General features: G+C 34.4%; 1 protein-coding gene across 1 annotated transcript in view; it reads right to left on the reverse strand.

Moving 5' to 3' along the window:
* Positions 1 to 1604: 1604 nt before the first annotated feature.
* CHMP2B (charged multivesicular body protein 2B) overlaps positions 1605 to 23278 on the reverse strand; it is a 28158-nt gene continuing 6484 nt past the window's right edge. The window contains exons 2-6 of the mRNA XM_059164434.1: positions 16250 to 16341; positions 11903 to 12097; positions 7697 to 7799; positions 3487 to 3593; positions 1605 to 3303 (exon numbers count right to left, since the gene is read on the reverse strand). Of these exons, the coding sequence (XP_059020417.1) occupies positions 3193 to 3303; positions 3487 to 3593; positions 7697 to 7799; positions 11903 to 12097; positions 16250 to 16341 (608 nt within the window). The 3' untranslated portion in view covers positions 1605 to 3192. The remainder of the gene's footprint in view (positions 3304 to 3486; positions 3594 to 7696; positions 7800 to 11902; positions 12098 to 16249; positions 16342 to 23278) is intronic.

Consider the following 23278-nt stretch of genomic DNA (forward strand, 5'->3'; position numbering starts at 1 on the left):
TGTGGCTACCGAGCTAGTAAGGGATGTACTTGGGGCTAAGGGGAGAGTACAGTTTTCTCCTAAAGGCACTTAAATGCAAGTAATAAAATATGTATCACTGTGCAGGTTGAATAAAATAAAGCTCAAGGCTACCAGATTATCTCTGGTCTTAAAGGGTCACAATTTTGAGCCCCTTTCCACTGGGCCTGCCATTGCCAGGCACTCCTCTCAGAGCACAGAATGTAGTCTACACAACACAATCATCTGACAGATGGTCATTTTATGTTTTCTAAGGCTAGCTATTATTATCAATACTGAGATTTTCATACCACATTCCACTTCTCTGATACCCTGAAATCTCTACCACCCATGACTTTTTTAAATCTTTTTTTTTAAGATTTTATTTATTTATTTGACAGAGAAAGATCACAAGTAGGCAGAGAGGCAGGCAGAGAGAGAGAGAGAAGCAGGCTCCCTGCTGAGCAAAGAGCCTGATGCGGGACTCAATCCCAGGACCCTGAGATCATGACTGAGCCGAAGGCAGTGGTTTAACCCACTGAGCCACCCAGGCACCCCCCACCCATGACTTTTACATCCAGTAATAGAATGTGATATTGGGCTGCATCCTTCTTGATAACAGAGGTATTGCTATGCTCTTTTTCTCTCTATTGGCAACCTCTTGTTTGACAACAGTTGTTAAAGTAATCCTTTTGCCAAAAAAGAGAAGTTAGGGAAAGCAAGGCAAAAAAAAAAAAAAAAGGTCAGTGCAGTTGACCATTGAACAACATTGGTTTAAACTTTGCAGGTTCACTTATATGCAGTTTTTTTTTCAATAAATATAGACAGTACCATATATGTATTTACTTTTATGATTTTTCTTAACATTTTCCTTTCTCTCTCTTACTTTATTATACAAAATACAATACAGGCAACATACAAAATATGTGTTAATTGACGTTATTGGTAAGTTTTCTGGTCAACAGTAGGCTTTGAATAATTAAGTTTTTGGGAAGTCAAAAGTTATGTGTGGATTTGTGACTGCATGGGGTCAGTGCCCCTACCTAATAACACCACACTGTTGAAGGGTCAACTATATTTTCATTGAATTCAATGTATAATAATCCTTGTTTCCTAATTTAAGGACTGAAAATAAGTTTTATTTTTAGTAAAGGATAGTGTAACAGTATAAAATTTATGACTGTGAAAATGGACCACAGGAGCATTTTATAAATATAGCCAAATTAGAATGGCTCCCCACTCTCCTTTGGGTCCCAAAGTCTTCTATAGTATCCATGTTTGACTGAAAATAAAGGAAATCACTAAGACTTACCTGTTTAAAAATAGTATTTAAAAATGTTTATGCCCTGCAAGTTCTAGAAAAGGAGTGATCAGATCAATTTCATGTAAAACCACCAATTCTTAGGCTTCCTCCATTCATAAACATCAGTCCTATTTCAGCTGCTAATTCATAGAAATGACATTTGTTAAAATGTAAGGAAGAGAGTTACCTAATTTTCTTTCTAGGAAAATAATAAAAATCATTCTTTTGAAAAATTACCAGATATGCATAAAAATGTTAATTTAGCAGAAGCCAATAATAGAGTAAAAGATAAGGGAAAAAAGCATAATAGCAATAAATCTTTATTGGAATTTTTTTTAACAAAATAATTTTTAAAAACAAAAGCCCCCGCATGTAAACAAGAAAGTAAATAAAGTTAGTTGGCATCATTAAGTACATCCAAGAATCAAAACAAATTCTGGGTTAACATTCCATAATCCAGTAAAATGTTTTGACCCATCAATGGTCAGGGAAACTATTTAATACTATCAATAATGCAACCTGATCTTTGAACATCATACAATGGTTTATGAATTATAAACAATATAAACTTTACATTCTTCCCACCAATCCATATGCCACATGTAGACCCTGTCATAAAATGGGATTTACATTGTCGATATTAGACCAAAATGTCCATCCTCATAAGCTGACCAGGCTGACACCTATCTTATCTCCTCTCCAGTTTTTATGGTGGGATGTGCTAGAACCCATATATTACAGTGTGACTTTTTTAAACAAACCTAATCCTAAATTCTATCCCTAACTAATCTGCCATTTTATTTTTTCTCACTTCCTATACATACATTAAATACCATGGCAACTTCACCTTAAAAAATACTGCTAATACATTAATACACATTTAGGCAATAATTTCTGACAAAGTTGTAGTTTATTTACCAAGAAAAAAAAAATGCTATTTTTTTATTTTAAAATTTAGGTCAAGTATTGTCATAGTAGTGTTAAATTAAAAAGGATGGCTTCTATTCAGAGGGTTCAATATACACACTATTGAAGATCAAAATTAAACAGAGATTAAATTATATCTTATATGGGGAAAGTTTTCTCAGTTCTTGGAAGAAAGACCAAAATACAGTTTTATTACTATAAAATGTTATTAATTCAGTGCCTGTTTTTGCTAATTCATTCAATTCACTTTCATAAGCTTTATAAAAGAGAGCCAGAATAAGTTTTCTAAGAGGCCTTAATTTCGGTTTAAAATTTAAGTCTTTTCTGTCCATTAAAATAATTTAAAGATGTGCACAATATATTTGTGCTGTTTAAGGCAGGTGCCAAGCACATTTTGAAAGGTATAAACTTACCAACTAGCATGTTCTCCCAAAGGAAAAAAAAGAAAAGAAAAGCTCATGACTGTTTTTAGGACAGATGTTTAAACAGCACTCTTCTTTTAGATCATTTAAAAATAATTTGGCAGCTGAACTGCCTATGGTCATACTACATATCACTAACAAAGGACAAGCAACAGATACAGAATTAATGATATATTTTTAATATTTTTACATGTCTCTTTAGTTGGTGCCCAGTGGCTTTTAACAAGATTTTTGTATTCACTGCAAAAAGACAGAACATAAACACTAAGTAACGAATATAATTTCTCTATGCCATGCAGAAGAGAAGTCAAACATTTTACACGTCATCACTTCTAAAGAGTTCTAATTAAAATCCAAACTGTTCCCATTTTTGCATCCTTGTCATTCTTTGGTAAAAGATTCAAAACAGTCATGGGTTAGAAAACAACTGTTTGCTCCATGGTCTTCATTTTTGCAAATAAATGTGTTTTGTAAAAGGAATCTGCACTGTGCCTGGTTTATACTAAATAATTATAAGTAAGCAAAATATTATGGTTTTTCTGACTAATCTACTCCTAAAGCTTTGAGTTGCCGTTCAATCTCTTCATCGGAGATTGTAGCCTTTGAAGTAGAGGCAGATGGTAAGCTTCGGGCAGCTGATGGGGCTTTGGCCATCTATATTAAAGGAAAAGGAAAAAAAATGTGCATTATCAAACATCTGGGCAAGGACACAAAGGATATGCTACAAAAACATTTGCCATTCAAATATATAAAAAGATGCCTCTAACAGCAAAAGCTAACTTTAAGTGACAAAATTGGCAGAATTGATTTCCGACCAAGGATGGAAGACATTCATACCTTTCCAGAGATTTCAATTCCAATTTCATCAAGAACTTGATTTACAATATCTTGGCTTTCTTCTTCATCATCAGAGCCATCAAAGATGTCATCAAGTGTGTCATTGACTTGAGGGAAAGGGGAGAAACAAAATTACAGTTACTATCAAACAGATTTCAAGTTAGATTTACATTTTTAGAAGGTGGCCCAAGTATGTATACATACTTGTGTATTACTCCAGGGCAAACTTAGCTGACCCAACAAACTACAAAAGTCATTTTCAAAAGTTAGTGAAGTTCACCTACACATTTTTGAGTTACTAAATCTGGAGTACTTTTCATTGCAACACAGATTATCCCATAATAAAACAAGTCTACTCTGATTTTTAAAAATGTGTCTTTAATAAACAACAAAAGAGGGGCGCCTGGGTGGCTCAGTGGGTTAAAGCCTCTGCTTTTGGCTCAGGTCATGATCCCAGGGTCCTGGGATCGAGCCCCACATCCGGCTCTCTGCTCAGCAGGGGGCTTGCTTCTCTTCCTCTCTCTCTCTGCCTGCCTCTCTGCCTACTTGTGATCTCTGTCTGTCAAATAAATAAATAAAATCTTTAAAAAAAAAAAAAAAAAAACAACAACAACAAAAGAAATTCACAGCCAAAGTTTTTAAGTAATGATTAAAATTAAAGTTATGTTAAAATTAAAATAATGATAAATATTATCATTATAAAAATAATTATTATAAATATATATATTCATATATAGTATATATAAATATAAATAAACCATTATAAAATGATAAAAATTAAAGTTTTTAAGTAATGATTCCAAAAACTATATTCATTGAGAAAGTTAGTAGCTGTTTAATCTGACCATGGAATAATATTCAAGAATCAAATATCCTGTAAATATTAGGGAGACAATTTGCTCTTTTTAGACCTATAATTATATTTTTAACTTAAATTTACATTCAACATGTAGGCAGAATATTCTAACAAAGTCCAAGGTTCAATGTTTTATTAAACTTGTCTGAAGAATGACATCCAATTTAACCTTGCAAAGACTACTACTACTATATCCCTTTCTTCCTCCTTTCCTTTCCTTCCCAAAATATTTATGGGAAAGGTTCTGTATAGAAAGCATCATGTTAGGATTGTCATATTTATTTCTAAAACAAAGTGCCTGGACATGTAGTACAACTACAATTAATGGACGGAGAAAAATGAAGACCTCAGGTACTTTACATTTAAGTAGAAAAGAAATTAATAATCAGTATAAATAAGAAAGATAATAAAGGGAAGAGATTACATCCAACTGGGAGGAAGTACATGTGAGGTGCTCCTTGAAGGATGCACAGGATTTGACCAAACAGAGATAGAGAGCACAGAATGAGTAAAGACTTGGTGGAAGACAATAAGGATTCACTCAAGTAGGCTCAGTTCTTCTGTTGTGTTTTTATTTAAGGAGTATGAATGGAAAAGGTGTATCCATTATTCTGGGTCAAAGAGTTTATGTTTGAGATGGGAAAAAAGATCTGGGGAATCATTTGGGATGTTCCCTGTTTCACATGTACATTTTAACTGCTTGTGTCCTTGATATAATTAATAAAGCTTGACACTGGTTAAGATCTCTGGTTAGTATGAGCATGACTAGACAACCTGATTTTTTTGTGTTAGCTCAACAGCATAAAGTACATTTGGAAAAAGCTATATTATGTTCAAGGACAAAAAAAACACCATAGTATCATCTCTGAAGAAATAAAGCAAATGTTAACCCTTCAATTAGAGTTTCAATTCTTCCACTTAGATTCAACTTTTGGACAAAGTCATTTTACTTCTCTGGGCCTCAGTATGTTCACTGGCAAAATAAAGGGGCCTGACATGAAAACTGCTTTTGATTTACGTGTGGGGGGCTTATTTTATAGTCAGCAAGAAGCCACTAAAGGAATCTCACTGGCATCCTCAGAGGTAAGTTTCTGGGAAAATGATTTAGATGCAAGTGAAGCAATAATGAGGGTAGGAAGTACAGGTCAAAGTTTATAAGGGACTCAGTTAAGAAGCAGCTGCAGAAAAAATGAAAGAAGGGGCAGATGAGAAAAGAATAGGGAAGTATAATTAGGGATTAACAAAGAAGGATGCTTTCGGAAAAAGTACAACAAAATTAACCATATTATATATATATATTATATAATTTATGTATTTGAATTTACATATATGTACTTACATACTTATACATATGTATACAAAATGTGTGTGTGTGTGTGTGTGTGTGTGTGTGTGTATAAAATACAGATTTCTCAAAGATCCTGTTTCCAAAATGGAATGTGAACAAGTTCTGGAGTAGTACTGTACAGTATAAATCTCAATTAGAAAAAGATATATCCATTTAAACCTTGAATTTACCTTTGGATGAAAATACTAATGTTAATGTACTTTACTAGGTCATAGAAGAAATGAGTAATCACCAACAATTACTACTCTTTCAGCCCCATTTGCAAAGTACTAAAATACAAATGAGAACTATGAAAGAAACGAGTTGTTTGAGCCTAGTGATTCTCTTCATTATAGCTTAATGGAAAAGTTAATTCCTCTAAAATCTGCTCACACCTGTGCCATCACTGGAAATCACATACACGTTAGATACTGTGATGATTATATAAATGACAATTCTCATAGTCATTAAAAATTCACTAATGATGTTTCAAAAAAGTCCTATTTTTCAAAGCAAAGATTCACAATCAAAGCTAAAGAATTTCTGAACTATCAAAGACACACATACACTTACATTAACTCCTAAAAGGGAAACAGATATTCTTAAACTGAATACTTGAGCAGTGATGAGTTTAGTATTCCTGGTAATTTAATTAGATATTATTTAATTGTACACTATTTTTTTCACTAAATGCCATTAAATTAAAATGCTGGCAGCTAAGCAGAGCTAAACTGTCATATCTCTACATAGTTGTAAAACAATCAGAAAATACCTTTGCGAAACAATGATGTCAGTTGTGACAAATAATGTTAAGTAATGTTGACCAGGATTATTTATTAGCAGTAATTTAAAGGTTGGGATAATCTTTCTGGAAAAAATGTGGTATGAACCAAAAGGCTTATAAAAGTTAATACATTGGGACGCCTGGGTGGCTCAGTGGGTTAAGCCACTGCCTTCGGCTCAGGTCATGATCTCAGGGTCCTGGGATCGAGTTCCACATCGGGCTCTGCTCAGCAGGGAGCCTGCTTCCCTCTCTCTCTCTCTGCCTGCCTCTCCATCTACTTGTGATTTCTCTCTGTCAAATAAATAAATAAATAAAAATCTTTTAAAAAAAAAAAGTTAATACTCTAAGAATATTTTTAAAATGTAGTAAAAAATATTATAGAAACATTTATCAAAGGATTATCAAATACACAACAAATTTTAAAACAATATTACTGACCAATGTAAGAATGGTTCAATAAATTAAGACTGATGTTATTTAATATTGATGTTATACAGTATTAAAAAAAAGACTTCAGAGAAGATTTAAGGTCATGAGTACATGTGTATAGCATACTATTATGTTTTTTAAAAGCAGGATAAGGTTCAAAATTGCACAAGTAGTATGATTTAACTAAGATATGGGAAAATACAGGAAAGAAACATATAACATTAACAGTAATTAAATAATAAAATTAAATATCTGGATGGTGTGATAATAGCTTTTTAAAATAAACTTTGTTCCTTTGTGTTCTCCATAGTTCCTCTACAAAATGAAACTAACTTATAATCAAAATGAAGAAAACTAAATATTAAAGAACTCTGGGAAGGAAAAGGAAAAAATGAGAACAAAAGCACTTCATTATCTCTACCTCCAACAGAAATAGGGATCTTCTCTAGTATGAAACAATCAACACACAACTCTGAAACTACCAAATTCATACCATGAAGTGTTCTTTTATTCACAAGTTGGTTTTGGTCCCCTCATCAATGAAGTAAAACTGCTGGGGCCAATATGGCATAAAGATATGGCATATCATATTTTATATTTTTCTTTCCAGTCAAGTTTGATAGGATTTGAGCCTTATATTTTACAAATTTAAAAATTCACTGTTATAATATAGACATCTATTCAGAAGGCTGCTGTATCATTGCTTTTTTCAACATTTGTGCTTTTATGGATTAGAATACAAAGTTGCTAGTAAATAAATTTGGCTGATTCAAAGATAAAAAAACTAAATTTCATTACAAGTTATTAAACTCACTCATTTCTTCAGTCATTTCCATTTTCATGTTTTCCTTCTGGAAATTCTGCATTGTTTGTAATGTTTTTTGTGGATCCATCTTCTTGTTAACTGCTTGCATTGTCTTTAAATATATGAAAAGATTCATGTTAGCTACATAAATGTGACATTTTTACTATGAAATAAGTCCAATGAGAACAAACCAAATTAGATACAGGCTTTCTAAAGATATACATACTGCCATAATCAAACATAAGACTGTTCGGTATTCTAGAAAAAATGAAATACTCACTTGGAAACCATCTGCTTAACATTTATGTAATAAAGACCATAGTGAAAAAACTCATACGAACAGTAGGCCAAAAAAAAAAAAAAAAAAAAAAATTAAAAAGCATTGTCAACAAAAAAAATCCACTGCTATTCAAATGGGACAACTACATTTGCCTACTCTATGGCAAGCACACAAAGCCTAAATTGAATAGAATCACAATTTAAATTTTGCAAAATTTTTTCATTAAGCTTTTGATGTCTAAATTAAAAGGGGGGACACACAGTATACACACTTAATCCATTCACGTACTTTAAACCATGTTTTGAAGAAATGAACAGAACACTGAGTTTTATAGAAATATCTGAAAAGAATTCTCTTATGTTTTATATTCACAAATTATTTCATTAAAAGAGATTAATGCTATCTAGTATGGCCAAAACCACTATACAATAGAAAATACATCAGTTTCAAAGATACCAAGCAGTCTTTTCCCAATCTGTATACAATCTACTGCTTAAGTAACTTTGGTCACTTTGCTAACTTTTTGCTACTACCAAAGTAACTTCTAAGTGTAACACTGGATTTTCCCCATCCCCCTCCAGCCAACACAGACATTAGAAGTAGGATTCCATTGTTCTTGTATCAAAAGCCAAAATCTGTAATTCACCAAACACCCACGAACTCTGTCTAACAAGCTAGTCTTATGGTGTACACTGCCCTCCAGACACACCGATCTTCCACTTCCTTAAATGTGCCACACTTTCTCTTGCTACAGGACCTCTGCATACGCTGTTTTACACATGCTCCTCTCCATTTGTTTTCATTATCAACACTTCAGATTTCACCACTTTCCTAGGGAAATGGTCCCTAACACCCCTGATTAGAACAGATATTCCTGTTAAGTCCTACTCACTACCGATGGGATTCCCTATTTACTGATGTAAGTTATATTATTTCTCTTGCAACTTATAGTATTATTGCAATTAATACTAATAACAATGATGATAATGATAATAATAAAGCAATAAATGCCTACAGAGTCTTAATTATGTTTCAGACACTTTTCCAAGCACTTTTACATATAACATTCAACATTAAAAGACATTTATTCAAACCTGACCAATCTTTTTGATGTGCTAGGTGCCACCGCTGTTCCTGTTTTAAAAACAGATAATGAACGCACAGAAGGGCAAAATAACTTGCCAAAAGCTAATGAATAGAAGTGAGATTTGAACTCAAGTAATATATATTCCTAATTACCACACTAAACAACCTCTCAAATGTGCTGTTTTTGAAATAGACTATACAGGGGCGCCTGGATGGTTCAGTTGGTTGGTTAAGCATCCAACTTAACTCTTGATTTCAACTCAGGTCATGATCTCATCAGGGTGCTAGGACTGAGCCCTGTGTTGGGCTCCAAGCTTAGCATGGAGTCTACTTGTATTTCTCTCTCTGTTCGTCTTCCCGATTTCTCTCTCTCTCAAAGAAATAAGTAAATAAAATCTGAAATAGACCGTACAGTTTAAACCCGTGCCTGGTTTTGCTTTCCACTTCATCCCCATCATTTGCTGTACTTCCTACCTATATAGGATCTAAACAAATATTTGCTGAATTAACAAGTATCTAAAAAGATTAACTGAAAATTCTAGTTCACATATCCCTATAAGGCAGGACCATACTCCATACCTTTTCCTGGCCTACCACCTACAAAAAATAGCAAAATAAGTAGTTTTCCCCTTAACATTATTGAAAGATTACCCATCTCAAGTGTGTGATCATCACATATGATCTTTTCCTCAATTAGATGTCTAGTTCCATTTGTGAAAGAAAAAAGGAAAACAAGTTTTTGTCCTTAACTACATTTTTCACTGTAAAATGACACAGATCCATCAAGAGTAAGTTAACTGACAGAACTAATATTGAAACTCCCTCTACTTTTTTGAAATGTCCTTTATTTTTTTAAAGAACATAATGTGTCACTGCACTTACCGCAGCTAAGATGGATAAATTCTATTTTCATGTGCTCTGTAATCTACAACACAATTATAGTTGCTCCTCATTATTTCTGGATTCTCTATTTGTGGATCTGCCTACTCACTAAAATGTATGTGTAACCTCATACCAGTATCATGGAGCTTTTGTGTTCCTCTGTGGACAAGTAGAGAACAGCAAAAAATGTGAACTGCCAAACGTGCTTGTTTGCAGCTGAGGTCTAACAAGGTGACACCGTGCTGCCTTGTCTCAACTCTCATACCGTAAACAAGTGTCCTTATTCTGGTCTACCTACCTTTTGTTGGTGACTTTGCCTTTATTAAAATAGCCTCAATCATAGTACTAAAGTGTTGTGTAGTGTTCCTAAGTGCATAAAACTATAATGTATTCATGGAGAAAATACATGTTAAGCTTTGATTAGGCATGAGTTCAATGTTAATGAATCAACATTTATTAACTATGGTGTCTTTCAACAGAAACACATAAAACAACCTTAGGTATAAGCTGGTTGACAAAAACGTTGTGACCAAAGGCTCACAAGAAGCTAACCCTGTATTTCCCCTAGAAGTGATGGTTTGATATTCACTAATCAAGTGTTCCCAACTTAACATTAACTACTTCAAATAATGAGAATCAACTGTAAATACCATTTTTCTAATATGAACCTCCTACTTTCCTCTGTGGCTCTCTTTTCTTTTAGTCTTCATATTCATACCCCTCCTTCCTTATATTTAACACCTAGTCATATTTTTTTTTTAAAGATTTATACTCATTTATTTGACAGAGATCCAAATAGGCAGAGAGGCAGGCAGAGTGAGAGAGGGGGAAGCAGGTTCCCCGCTGAGCAGAGAGCCCGATGTGGGGCTCGATTCCAGGACCCTGGGATCATGACCTAAGCCGAAGGCAAAGGCTTTAACCCAATGAGCCACCCAGGTGCCCCCACCTGGTTGTATTTTTAAGACCTAGATGATCTGCAAAGTCTTTCAGATCACTCAGTTCAAAGATCTGTACAGTTCACTGAAACTTAGCTCAAACTTAGCAATGTTGATGTATGTAGTAGGTAGTTTCCCTGTCAGATATAGCTTAACCTCCCTGCTCTCTACCCCCACCCTATCCCCAAATGAATAATAAAATCTGTAAGAACAGGGCCTTTGTCTTAAATATCTTCTTATTCCTTATAGTACTTCTTATATATCAAGGGACTCATTATTAAAAAATCAAAAAAGCTCCAAGGCACCTGGATGGCTCAGGTGGTTAAGCATCCAACTCTTGATTTCGGCTCAGGTCATGATCTCAGGGTTGTGAGGTCGAGACCCATGTTGGGCTCCTTGCTGAGTGTGGAGCCTGCTTAAGATTCTCTCCCTCTCCTTCCACCCCAGCCCCGAACTCTGCCTCTCTAAAAACAGCTCAGAGACCTTTAAATTCTATAGTGAAAACATTTATTTTTTTATATAAAGACTAAGTTAAACGTAAGTTCCTGATAAAATTAACTGATAAATCCTTCTGACAGAAATCATGTGTCCTTCTGACACAAACATGAAAATGAATCAAGAGCAAATTACTGAGTAATTAAAACCTACAGCTTAATGAAATAAGACAAAAATCTAAGAATTTAAGGGAAAACAGCAAACAACACTTTAAGTCAATTTAAAAAATTTAGAAGACTACACATGATCTTGGAAAAATCAGAATATCCTGAAATAAGAAATTTTAATGTAAAACATATCAATAAAGAATCTATGTACATGTGAAACTAATTTAATATTGTAAGGTAATATGCTTCAATTAAAAATTCCAGAAGCAGTTATCTGGATTACCTGTTATTATAACCCCTTTTACTAAATATTACACAGATTCTGTACCACATGTAATCAGGAGGTACTTTTAAATCTCATTTGAATCCTTTGAATCCTTAAATGTCTTAAATAGAACCATAAATGTATAGATATAAAGGTTCCACTTACTTTTGCTGTAGTAGACATTGCTCCTGCCATCTTCATCTGGGAATTCATCACTTTTGTTTGTGTCGACATAGAAGTGACTTTTGAACTTACAGCAAAAGTTCTTGTTTTTTGTTTCCGTAGATGTACAAGCTGTTTGGCTAAAACTCTGCAAGCTTCTTTATTACCAATCTTAGCCATTTTCTTAATTTCTAACTCCTAAGAAAGGAAATAAAGAGAGTATTGGGAATAAAATCATTGATAGGTAGGTAATCCCTAATGATTTACTTCAGAAAAAAAAATTAAAAATCACACACACATTATATGCTTTTTTTCTCCCTGATCATGAAGAAAGGAAGAGGCAGTCATAAAGTCACAGAAAAAAATAGTTAATTTGAGTGGGCAATTTATTCCACATGTTTACAAGGGACTTTGTACCTTCATCTACAAATATAAAGCAACTCTATAAAAAGGTATTTACAAAGAGCCCGAAAGAAAATAAGAAAGTTCAACCTAAAAGTTAGTAGAAGAAAGGGAAAAAAAAAAAAGACAAAGAATTGGTGGGATAGAACAAAAAGAGCACAGTGGTTGATTTAAAGTGAATAATAAAGACAATTATACCAAGTGAGAAGGTTCACCTAAACCCTCAATAAAAGTTGTCATTTTATGTAAGAATATAAACTATACTGTATGTTATGTCAAGAAACCAACTTTAATTATAAAAACAAACCTACATAAAAGGACAGAAAACATATTCCCTATAATTACCTACTAAAATCTGAAAATCTGGAGTGTGCCCATTAACATCAGATAAATAAACAAACAAAAAAACCAAGAGAACAAGGAATACTACCAGAAATAAAAAGGGAGATTTCATAATGGCAAAGGAATCAATATATAAAGATGTTAAAACAATCCTATACATGCATGCACCTAAGAACAGCGCTTCAAAATATGTGAAGCACAACTGACAGAACTGAAAGGATAAACACACAATTAGCATGAGGTATTCAACACTCCTCTCCAGTACACAGCTATAATTGTTAGAACAAGTAGCTAGAGAATCTGTAATGATACATATTTACAAAAAATACTATGATCAACCTGACCTAACCAACATTTATAAAAACGCCACCACCAATAGCAGAATACTTCATACGTGTACACTAAAAAAAAAGGAAATCACCAAAACACAACATATTTTGCTCAGAAAACAAGACTCAATAAATTGAAGAGGACTGAAAGCATACAAAGTATGTTCTCTAACCACAATGAAATTAAACTGGAAATCAGTAAGGGAAAGGAAGGAATATTATAAATAAGCAGAAATAAAACAACATGGTTTTAAATAAGTCATGAATTGGAAAAAATCTCAGGAGAAATAAGATAGTTTTTTGAATTTAATAAAATGAAAATGCAACATATCAAAATGTGTGGGTTACAGTTAAAATAGCTCTTAGGGAGAAATTTATAGCATTAAAGTTATATTGGAAAAAATAAGTATCTCACAAGCTTGAAAACTGAGAATGTAGAAAAAAGTAAAACAGTAAATACAAGTAAAAATAATATAAACAAGGGCGCCTGGGTGGCTCAGTGGGTTAAGCCGCTGCCTTCGGCTCAGGTCATGATCTCAGGGTCCTGGGATCAAGTCCCGCATCGGGCTCTCTGCTCGGCAGGGAGTCTGCTTCCTCCTCTCTCTCTCTCTCTCCCTGCCTCTCTGCCTACTTGTGATCTCTGTCAAATAAATAAATAAAATCTTAAAAAAAATAATAATATAAACAATAAAAGAAATCTATATAGTAGGAAAGAAAAATATAGAAAATTGATGAAATCCAAAGCCATTTTTCGTAGGAGACTGATCAAATTGGCAGGCTATTAGCCTGGGAGGGAAAATGAGACAAAAGAGAACACACAAATTACAAAGATTAGGAATGCAAAGGAGGGATGCCTGGGTAGCTCAGTAGGTTGAGCATCTGCCTTAGGCTCAGGTCATGATACCAGGATCCTGGGATCAAGACCCATGTCAGGCTCACTGCTCAGTGGGGAGCCTGCTTCTCCCTTTGTCTGCTGCTCTCCCTGCTTGTGACTCTCTCTCTCTCTGACAATAAATAATATCTTTAAAAAAAAAAAAAGAAAAAAAAGTGATTCAAAAGAGGGCATTCCTCTTAAAGATGTTAAAGGATAATATGGGAATATTATGAATAACAAGTCATTACATTTTAAAATTTAATAGACATGGACAAATCACTTGACAAATGTTAACTACCAAAATTCATTTAAAAAGACAGTTATCCTGATCCATTCTGTATCTGTTTTTTCCTAAAAATTGAATTTATAGTTTAGAAACCTATCCACAAAGAAAAGTTCCCTCCCAATCGCTTTACTGATGAATCCTATCAAACATTTAAGGAAGAAATACACAAACTCTTCTAGTAAAGGAACAGTAAGAGAAACCAACTCATGCTTTAAAGTCAGCATCACTCAGATGTCAAAACCAAATAAAGACACTGCATGAAGAGATGACTACAAATGAGTATCTTTCACGAACATGGATGAAAATATTCTTTACAAAATTTCAGCATACTGAGAAAAAATATTTTTAAAAAAACATGTCTTACCAATGGAGCTTATCCCAGGAGAAAAAGCTTGATTCAGCATTAGTAAATCAATAAATGTAATTCACTACATTAACAGACAAAAGAAGAAAAACTACATGATCATCATCTCAACAGATGCAGAAGTGAGGCTGTACCCTCACCTGATAACACAGTAAAACTTAATTCAATATGGTTCACAGTCCTAAATATAAGAACTAAAATATACTTCTAGAGGAACACATAAGAGAAAAACTAGCAACTTTGGGTTAGAGAAAGCTTTCCTGGGACACTAAAAGTACTAATCACAGAGAAAAGGAATAATATATTGCACTTGATTAAAATAAAAATCTGGGGCACCTGGGTGGCTCAGTCGTTAAGTGTCTGCCTTTGGTTCAGGTCATGATCCCAGGATCCTGGGATCAAGCCCCACATTGGGCTCCCTGCTCAGCGGAAAGCCTGCTTCTCCCTCTCCCACTGCCCCTGTTTGTGTTCCCTCTCTCGCCACATCTCTCTCTGCCAAATAAATAAGATCATTCAAAAAAAAAAAAAAAAAAAAACCTTTAAAAAAAATAGAAATAATAAAAATCTTCTGTTTTACAAAAGACACTATCAGGAAAATAAAAGAACAATAACTGAAGAAAGTATTTGTAAAATATATATGCAGTAAGGTACTTGTATTTGAAATATATAAAAAACCCTAACAAATAAATAAACATTCATAAAAAAATAGGTAAAATATTTTAATAGACACTTTGGCAAAAAAAAAAAAAAAAAAACACTTTTGCCCTATAAATGGCACAAAGGCACATGAAAAGATGCTGAACATCAATGGCAATTAGCAAAATACAATTTAAAATGACAATCCACTATATGCCACCAGAACGACTAAAAGTAAAAAGACTGTCAACTCTAACTATTGGCCAGGATGGGAAACAACTTTACTTTCATATACAGCTGGTAGGAACAGAAAACATTACAGCCAATTTGCAAAACTGTCTAGCAGTTTCTCACACAGTTAAACATACATTTACCCTATGATCCAGCAATCCCACTCCTAGGAATACACCCAAGAGGAACGAAAACATATGTGCACACAAAGACTTCAATTGCATCCTTATAGCAACTTTATTCAAAAGAGCCCAAACCTGGAAATAACCCAAATGTCCACTAGCTGATGAGCAGATAAATAAACTGTGAAACATCCATACAATGAAGTAAATAAAAAAAATTAATACTGATTATGTTATAATATTAATCTCAAAATAATTATGATGAGTGAAGGAAGCCATATTAAATACACATTTTAAAAACATAACATAAAAATATTTAAAAATGGACAAGATAATCTAATTTTTTAAAACTACATGCATTATCACAGACACAATAATCACCAAAAATCAAGTAAGATACCTATGAGTCCACATAATTATTTCTTCTAACCCTTTCTTGCTATTCAGGACTATTTGGTCTTTGTTGTTAACTGAGAATGAAGTAGCTGTGTTTTGAGCAATACTTCCTCCTAGGCATTCATGACTTCTACAAACTGAAGAATAATTTGATTTTATAACGAGCAGAATTCACAGAATCCTGATAAAAGTGAGCGGAATGACAGAATCAACAAAGGTAAGCAGAAAATGCAGGAAGACGGTAAATGCCATTTTTTAGTAAATCACTTACCACCTGCCATGTGTCTTTTTCTTAGTTAGCTAATTATTCTGACACTAATTTCCAAATTTGTTTGAAAAGTTATACTGAAATTTAATGTTCTACTTACCAGCTGTTTTTCTTGTTTCTCTAAAGCTGCTCGATCTCTGATTATAGCCCTCTGTGTACCTCGTAATTCTCGATTCTGTTCCTTTATTACATCTAAGAGAACCACAAAAGAAACCTAAATGTATGAATTCCAAAATTTTTTTCAATAATATTTGAAATATTAGACTTGGAGACCTTAATTTAAAAAAAAAAAAGAAGAAAACGATTTACTAGATGTTAAAATTTTTGCATTCAATATACTAAAAGATTAGTCAAAAATTAATACTTGGATTATAAATATTAATTATATAAAGAATTATAAAAGTACAGATATGCTACAGTGAGAAGTTTAACCAAAAGTATATATAAATCACAATAAAATATTCGCTTAGAAAACTGATTGTATGCAATGTTTTATGTGGCACACATATATGTCTCTCTCTCTCTCTCTCTCACTCTCACACACACACACACACACACACACACTTTTCATCTCTTCTTACTGTAGTATTTTATGAAATTCCAGGAAGGAAGACAGATCATGTGTTTATTAAATCCTTTTTTCTACATTAAGTCATTATATAATATAGCGTGAAGCAGCAGACCTTCCAATGAGGCAGGATTTGAATCCTCCCTCTACCATTGGCTCATTGCATGATGATACCTCAGCAAAATCAGTTAATATTCTAAACTTCAAATTTCTTATTCATAAAATAATGACAGTTGGTAAGGTGTATTTAACATACATAATATACTATTGAATTGCCACTCAATCGTAATGTTTTTCTTTTCTTTTTTTTTTTTTTTAAAGATTTTATTTATTTATTTGACAGAGAGGGAGATGACAAGCAGGCAGAGAGGCAGGCAGAGAGAGAGAAGGAAGCAGGCTCCCTGCTGAGCAGAGAGCCCGATGCAGGGCTCGATCCCAGGACCCTGAGATCATGACCCGAGCCAAAGGCAGCGGCTTAACCCATTGAGCCACCCAGGCACCCTCGTAATGTTTTTCTAACTTATTTCAACTCATCTGGATTCATTACTCCCATCTTTTGAAGAATTAGTATTAGTCTAGGCCTCATGGACCGTAATTTGGGTTAGTTGTTACTAAATAGTTATTTCTTTAAAAATCACAAATAGGGACGCCTGGATGGCTCAGTTGGTTAAACAGCTGCCTTCAGCTCAGGTCATGATCCCAGCATCCTGGGACTGAGTCCCACATCCGGCTCCTTGCTCGGCAGGGAGCCTGCTTCTCCCTCTGCCTCTGTCTGCCATTCTGTCTGCCTGTGCTCATGCTCTCTCTCCCTCTCTCTCTCTCTGACAAATAAATAAAATCTTTAAAAAAATATATCACAAATATTGGGGCGCCTGGGTGGCTCATTGGGTTAGGCCTCTGCCTTTGACTCAGGTCATGATCTCAGGGTCCTGGGATCAAGCTCCGCATTGGGCTCTCTGCTCAGCAGGGAGCCTGCTTCCTCCCCCTTCTCTCCCTCTGCCTGCTTCTCTGCCTACTTGTGATCTCTGTGTATCAAATAAATAATTTAAATTAAAAAAAAATCACAAATATTGATGGTAATTCTTGCCAAAACTGATCTCTCTTTATCAGGAATCTTGCTAAGTGCTGTACGTGCATTATACAATAGTCACAATAATGTTATAGAGTTAGTTTTTCATTATTTTATATTTGAAGAAAATTAAGTGTTAGGAAGTTTAAATAACTTGCCAAAAGTCACAAGGTCATAAGCAGTAATGCCAGATTTGGATCCAGTAATCTTAATTACTTCATTAGAGTTCCTTTCTAGTCAAGACGTAGATTTAAAAATAGTAGTAACAACAGAAGAATAGTCTCTTCATCAAATGGCACTGGGACAACAGGATGTCCACATGAAAAAAAGAAAAAAAAAGAAATTGGGCCCCTACATCACAGTGTATCTAAAAAATTAATTAGGGGCACGTAGGTGGCTCAGTCAGTTAGGGTCCATCTCTTAATTTCAGCTCAGGTCATGAACTCGAGATCATGAGATTGAGCCCACATCAGGCTCCATGCTCAAAGTGGAGTCAGCTTGAGATTCTCTCCCTCTCCTTCTGCCCCTCCCACCGTTTATGTGCCCATGCACAATTAAAAATAATAATAATAGTATTTAAGAAATAAATACATAAATAAAATCTTTTTTTAAAAATTGACCCAAATATAAAACTGAAATCCTACAATTCTTAGGATAAATGGGAGTAAATCTATATAATCTGGGACTTGGCAACAGATTCTTAGATATGACTCTAAAAGCATGAGCAACAAAAGAAAAAACAGACACTTCGTGCAACTTAAAGGCTGTGCACCAAAGGACATTATCAAGTGGAAAGATATTTCACAAAAAGAGTGAAACTATATACAAACTATACATATGTTAAAGAGTCTAGTATCTAAGATATATAAAGAACTCTTAATAATTTAAAAACAAGACAATCTAATTAAAAATGGTTGAAGGACCTGAATAGATAACTTATCCAAAGGAGATACAGAAATGGCCAATAAATACAAAAAGAAGATGCTCAGCATCATTAGTCATAAGGGAAAGGAGAGATACTACACACACACCAGAATGGCTGTAATGAAAAAACAAAAATGGAAAAATGCAAGTGTTAATAAGGATGTGAAGACCGGTACCCTTATATATTGCCAATAGGAATGTAAATTGTTTCAGACACTGTGGATAACAATTTGATGCCTCCTCAAAAAGATAAACATAAAATTACCATATGACCCAGCAATTCCACTTCTAGGTATTAGAGAGATGGAGTGTAAAAAGAAAGGAAGTACTAATACATACTACAACGTGAATATCCAAAACCTCCAAAATATCATACTAAGTGAAAAAGCCAGATATAAATGGTCACATTTTATGACTTGTTCATATGAAATATCAAATTATATAAGTCCATAAGGACAGAAAGCAGACTGGTATTTTCCAGGGGTTGGGGAGAAAAGAAAATGCTGAGCACTGCTTTACTTGTACAGGATTTTACTGTGAGGTGATGATGTTTTGGAACTAGAGGTGATGGTTATACACCACTGTGAAAGTACTAAATGCCACTGAACTGTTGTTCACTCTAAAGTGGTTAATATTATGTGAATTTCACCTCAAATAAAACAATAGAGCCAACATCCATTTTCCTTTTGCTGATGGAACATCACAACTTATTTCTACACATTCCTGTGTATAACATAAAACTTTACACAGAATAAAGATAGGCGCTTACGTTGAAGAACAGGCAGTATACTAAGAGGTTTACAACCACCACAAAGGTAAGTACTATTATCTCACTTATTTCAGAGCAGGGAATCGACATTAGGTGAGGTAATCTGTCCAAGGAAGAAACAGTACTAGGATTCATATACAGGCGGTCTGATTCCAGGGCCTCTGATTTTAACTACTGTATTATGCTGTGAAGCCTTTCAGACAAACAAGAAATAAAGTTATCAGAGACATAATCCTTATAAATATAGATCTGTATTAATAAAAATATACAATGAAAAACATTTCAAGTCATTACATAAGATATAACTAATCAACTACAATGACTTTCTAAATAAAAGTTACAATGCCAGAGCTCCTCCTTATAAGACATCTATTTCCCCACCTTTGCATACTCTGTTTCTCACTAACATTATATTGGTGGAGCACTGGCTGTAATTCTATTGTCACAATTTGTGTTTCCTAAGACTGCTGTAATAAATATCAAAGACTGGGTAGTTTAAACAAGAGAAACTAATTTTCTCACAGATCTGGAAGCTCGAAGTCCAAGATCAAGGCACTGGCAGGTTTGATTTTTCCCCAGGCCTCTCTCTTTAGCCTGCACATGGCTGCCTTCTTGCTGTGTCCTCATATGGCCTTTACCTGAGTGTGCCCATCCCTGGTGCCTCTTTCCTCTTCTTATAATGTCACCCTCCTATTGGATTAGGGCTTTGCCTTCATAATCTCATTTAACCTCAATTACCTCTTTACATACCTTATCTCCAAATACAGTCACATTTGGGTTAGGACTTTAACATATGAATTTTGGAGCATACAATTCAGTCCACAGTACACATTATCTTTCCTCTGGCATCTGTAGACACTGAACAGCAAAGTTCTCATTTCCCTAGATTTAAAAGCAATCATTGGCCTTTTCATCCTCAATACTCCCAATTTTGTTCTTTTGAACTTAGCATACTATCTTGCCAAAGCCAATGAATTGGTATAAAAACATTCACCATTTACCCTACTCTTTCAACAGAAAATATATTTTGTATTTAAAACTATGAAATTATAATGAACTCTGGAGTATAACATCTTGGTGTACTGACAACTTCCTAAACTCATCTAGCATGAAATGAAATGGTAACAATGAGATAGTGATGAGGATCTTCTAAAGCCACAGAGTACAGAAGTGAAAAAGAAGCCACCATACTGACAAGCCAAATTGTGATCAAATAACTGACACAGATGCAAAGCAATCGCTGAAAGCCTTGACTGCTAAGATTTCGAATTCTATCAATATATATTTTCTCATTATAGGGTGGTATCATATATGATAAAAAGTATATATTTGATCTTTGTCTTAAGTTCCTGGCACAGAACTCCTAAAACCCTTGGAATTTCCTTAGTGGTAGGAATATCTTTTAACTCAAGAAAGGGTACCCGTAGGTAGTTTCTGGAGGGGACTGGCTACCAGAAAGACCAAATGCTTGAATAGAGGGTAGGAAGTTCAGCACCGCTCCCCTCAACTGACCTCAGGAGAAGGGAGTGGAACTGAAGACTGGGTTATAAAAACTCCTGAATAAAGATATTAGGACAGCTTCTGGATTGGTGAAAAACATACTGATGTGCTGGGAGAGCAACATGCTTGAAAAGGGCATGAAAGCTCTGTGCCACTCGCAGCCTCCAAAACTTTGCTTCCATTTGGCTATTCCTGAGTTCTAACGGTTATCAAACTGTGGAGGAAGTTATGGGGACTCTAGAATTTACAACTGGTTAGTCAGAAGTACTCGTGGCCAACTGGGACTTATGACTCGCATCCAGGATGAGGACAGTCCTGGAGGCCTGAGCCCTGAACTTGCGGTGTCTGTGCTAACTCCAGAGTGTGAGGATTGACTGACTTTTTGGACCCAACAGTTGATGTCAGAGAATGAGAGCAGAAAATAGATATAGCCATCTCTGTTGGGAAAACACTACTTATGACACGAAATTTTACCAAAACATGTACCTTAATCAAAATAGTTTTACTTCTCTTTTCTTAATTTTATATAACTATGTGTACCATAACTGTCACAGTACATTAGAGAAAGAAAAATAAAGAAAATTAACTACTGCATATTCCATAGCCCCATAGTTAATAGACATATTAATATTTAAACAGTTCTAAGCTATAAACTGAGAGCACCTAATGTTGCATACTAAAATATAGTCATAACACATTAAAACATATTATGGTAAGTAAGAAAAGAGAGTAAAACATTTTCTTCATATAAGATGATAGGCATAATCCTACAAAACAAACATATTACTCTCAACTTTTTTTTTAATAAAAGCAATCCCTATGTTAAATCCACATTTAATGATTTGGTCTCCTAGATAATTCAGAGGGACTAATAACAGATTCTAAGACACTTTTAATGTTTTTAGGCCAAGTTTATTTTCCATTATATTTATTTTTTGGTAGGTTGGATTTCCTCCCAAGATTACAAGCACTTTAAGAGCAAGGAGCACAGTATTTTCTTTATTCTACTTGTATTCCCACCACACTTCATGCCAACTACTACCCCAATGTATATTTAGCAGTGATCTGCAAGAGTACAAACATATTTAAATGTAAAAGAATGTGTCTTACAGGCATAGTTAATACATTTCTTTAAGATGTATAATAAACTCCACTGGTTACCAAGAAAGATGGTTGATAATGTAACCATGAACCTTGACTAGGTCAGAGCTCTTTATACAGTAGAAAAATAAAACACTGTAATAACCAGGTATTTCCCTAATAATTTTCTGCTTTTCCCTTTTTTCATTCCAAGTCAAGACAATGACAGAAACATGTACTGGGTATTACTGAATCTAGGAGATAGAGTGCTTGGCCCTGTCCATCCCTGCTTCTTTCTCTAGGCAAAAGAATATGCCCAAATTGTTATATTCTAGCAATTCATCTACCTTGTGGGGTTGCTGTGAAACACTTCATAATAGGTGGTAATAAAGAACTTTCACATTGTGAAAATGGCAATGATACATATCTGTGACTATGATATGTTCTTTGCTACCATTTGGTGAGGCAGAAAAGAGTCCAGAGGCCGCCCCAAACCACCACCCTCTTTCTCACCCATACCCAGCACAACACTTAGAAGACACCCAAGCCAGCTCTACTATAGGCATTAAAAGCCTAACTTAAGCCTTTCAGGCTCTTTTTTACTGAGTGAAATATATATATATATATATCACAGACTCAAATTTTGGACTTAAGATACAGAGAGAAAAGGTCATTCTGCTCTCCTTAGTTCTGAATCAATAAGCTCTATCTGCTTACAGGAAAAAAAAAAAAGTCAGAAAATAAAAAATAAAAACAAAAATAAAGGGGGTCTCCATATAGTCCAGCCTAGCTTACTAGAATTCTCTACTGGGGTTTGAGGCGAGGCCCCAACTTGAATTATGGCTGTCCTTCCTGGCCCTGCTTATTTACATATAATTTGCACATTTAAGGATTAAGGCAAAAAGTAATTATCAACTCTAAATACAGGCATTCATTTCTTTTTGAGTTATATGTTAAATATGTTTAAAGTGCCTTTCCTTTGGGGAAAAGGAGGTGGCCCATCTCAAGCTTACAGAGTAGTTCAGTTTTCTGCCCCAGGAGCCTTGAGGCACTGGTGTACTAGACAGCATCCACTCCACCATATACAGGTTTTGTTCTTTGCTATAAGGTTATGTTTACTCTAAGGCCAAGACATTTTAATCTAATATATCATATTTTCTGCTTTTAAATGTATTTCTTTAAAAAAATCCATACATTTTTATTGCCTATCAGTTATCCT

The sequence above is a fragment of the Mustela lutreola genome, chromosome 2 (assembly GCF_030435805.1).
Source record: "Mustela lutreola isolate mMusLut2 chromosome 2, mMusLut2.pri, whole genome shotgun sequence".
Classification (NCBI taxonomy): Eukaryota; Metazoa; Chordata; class Mammalia; order Carnivora; family Mustelidae; genus Mustela; species Mustela lutreola.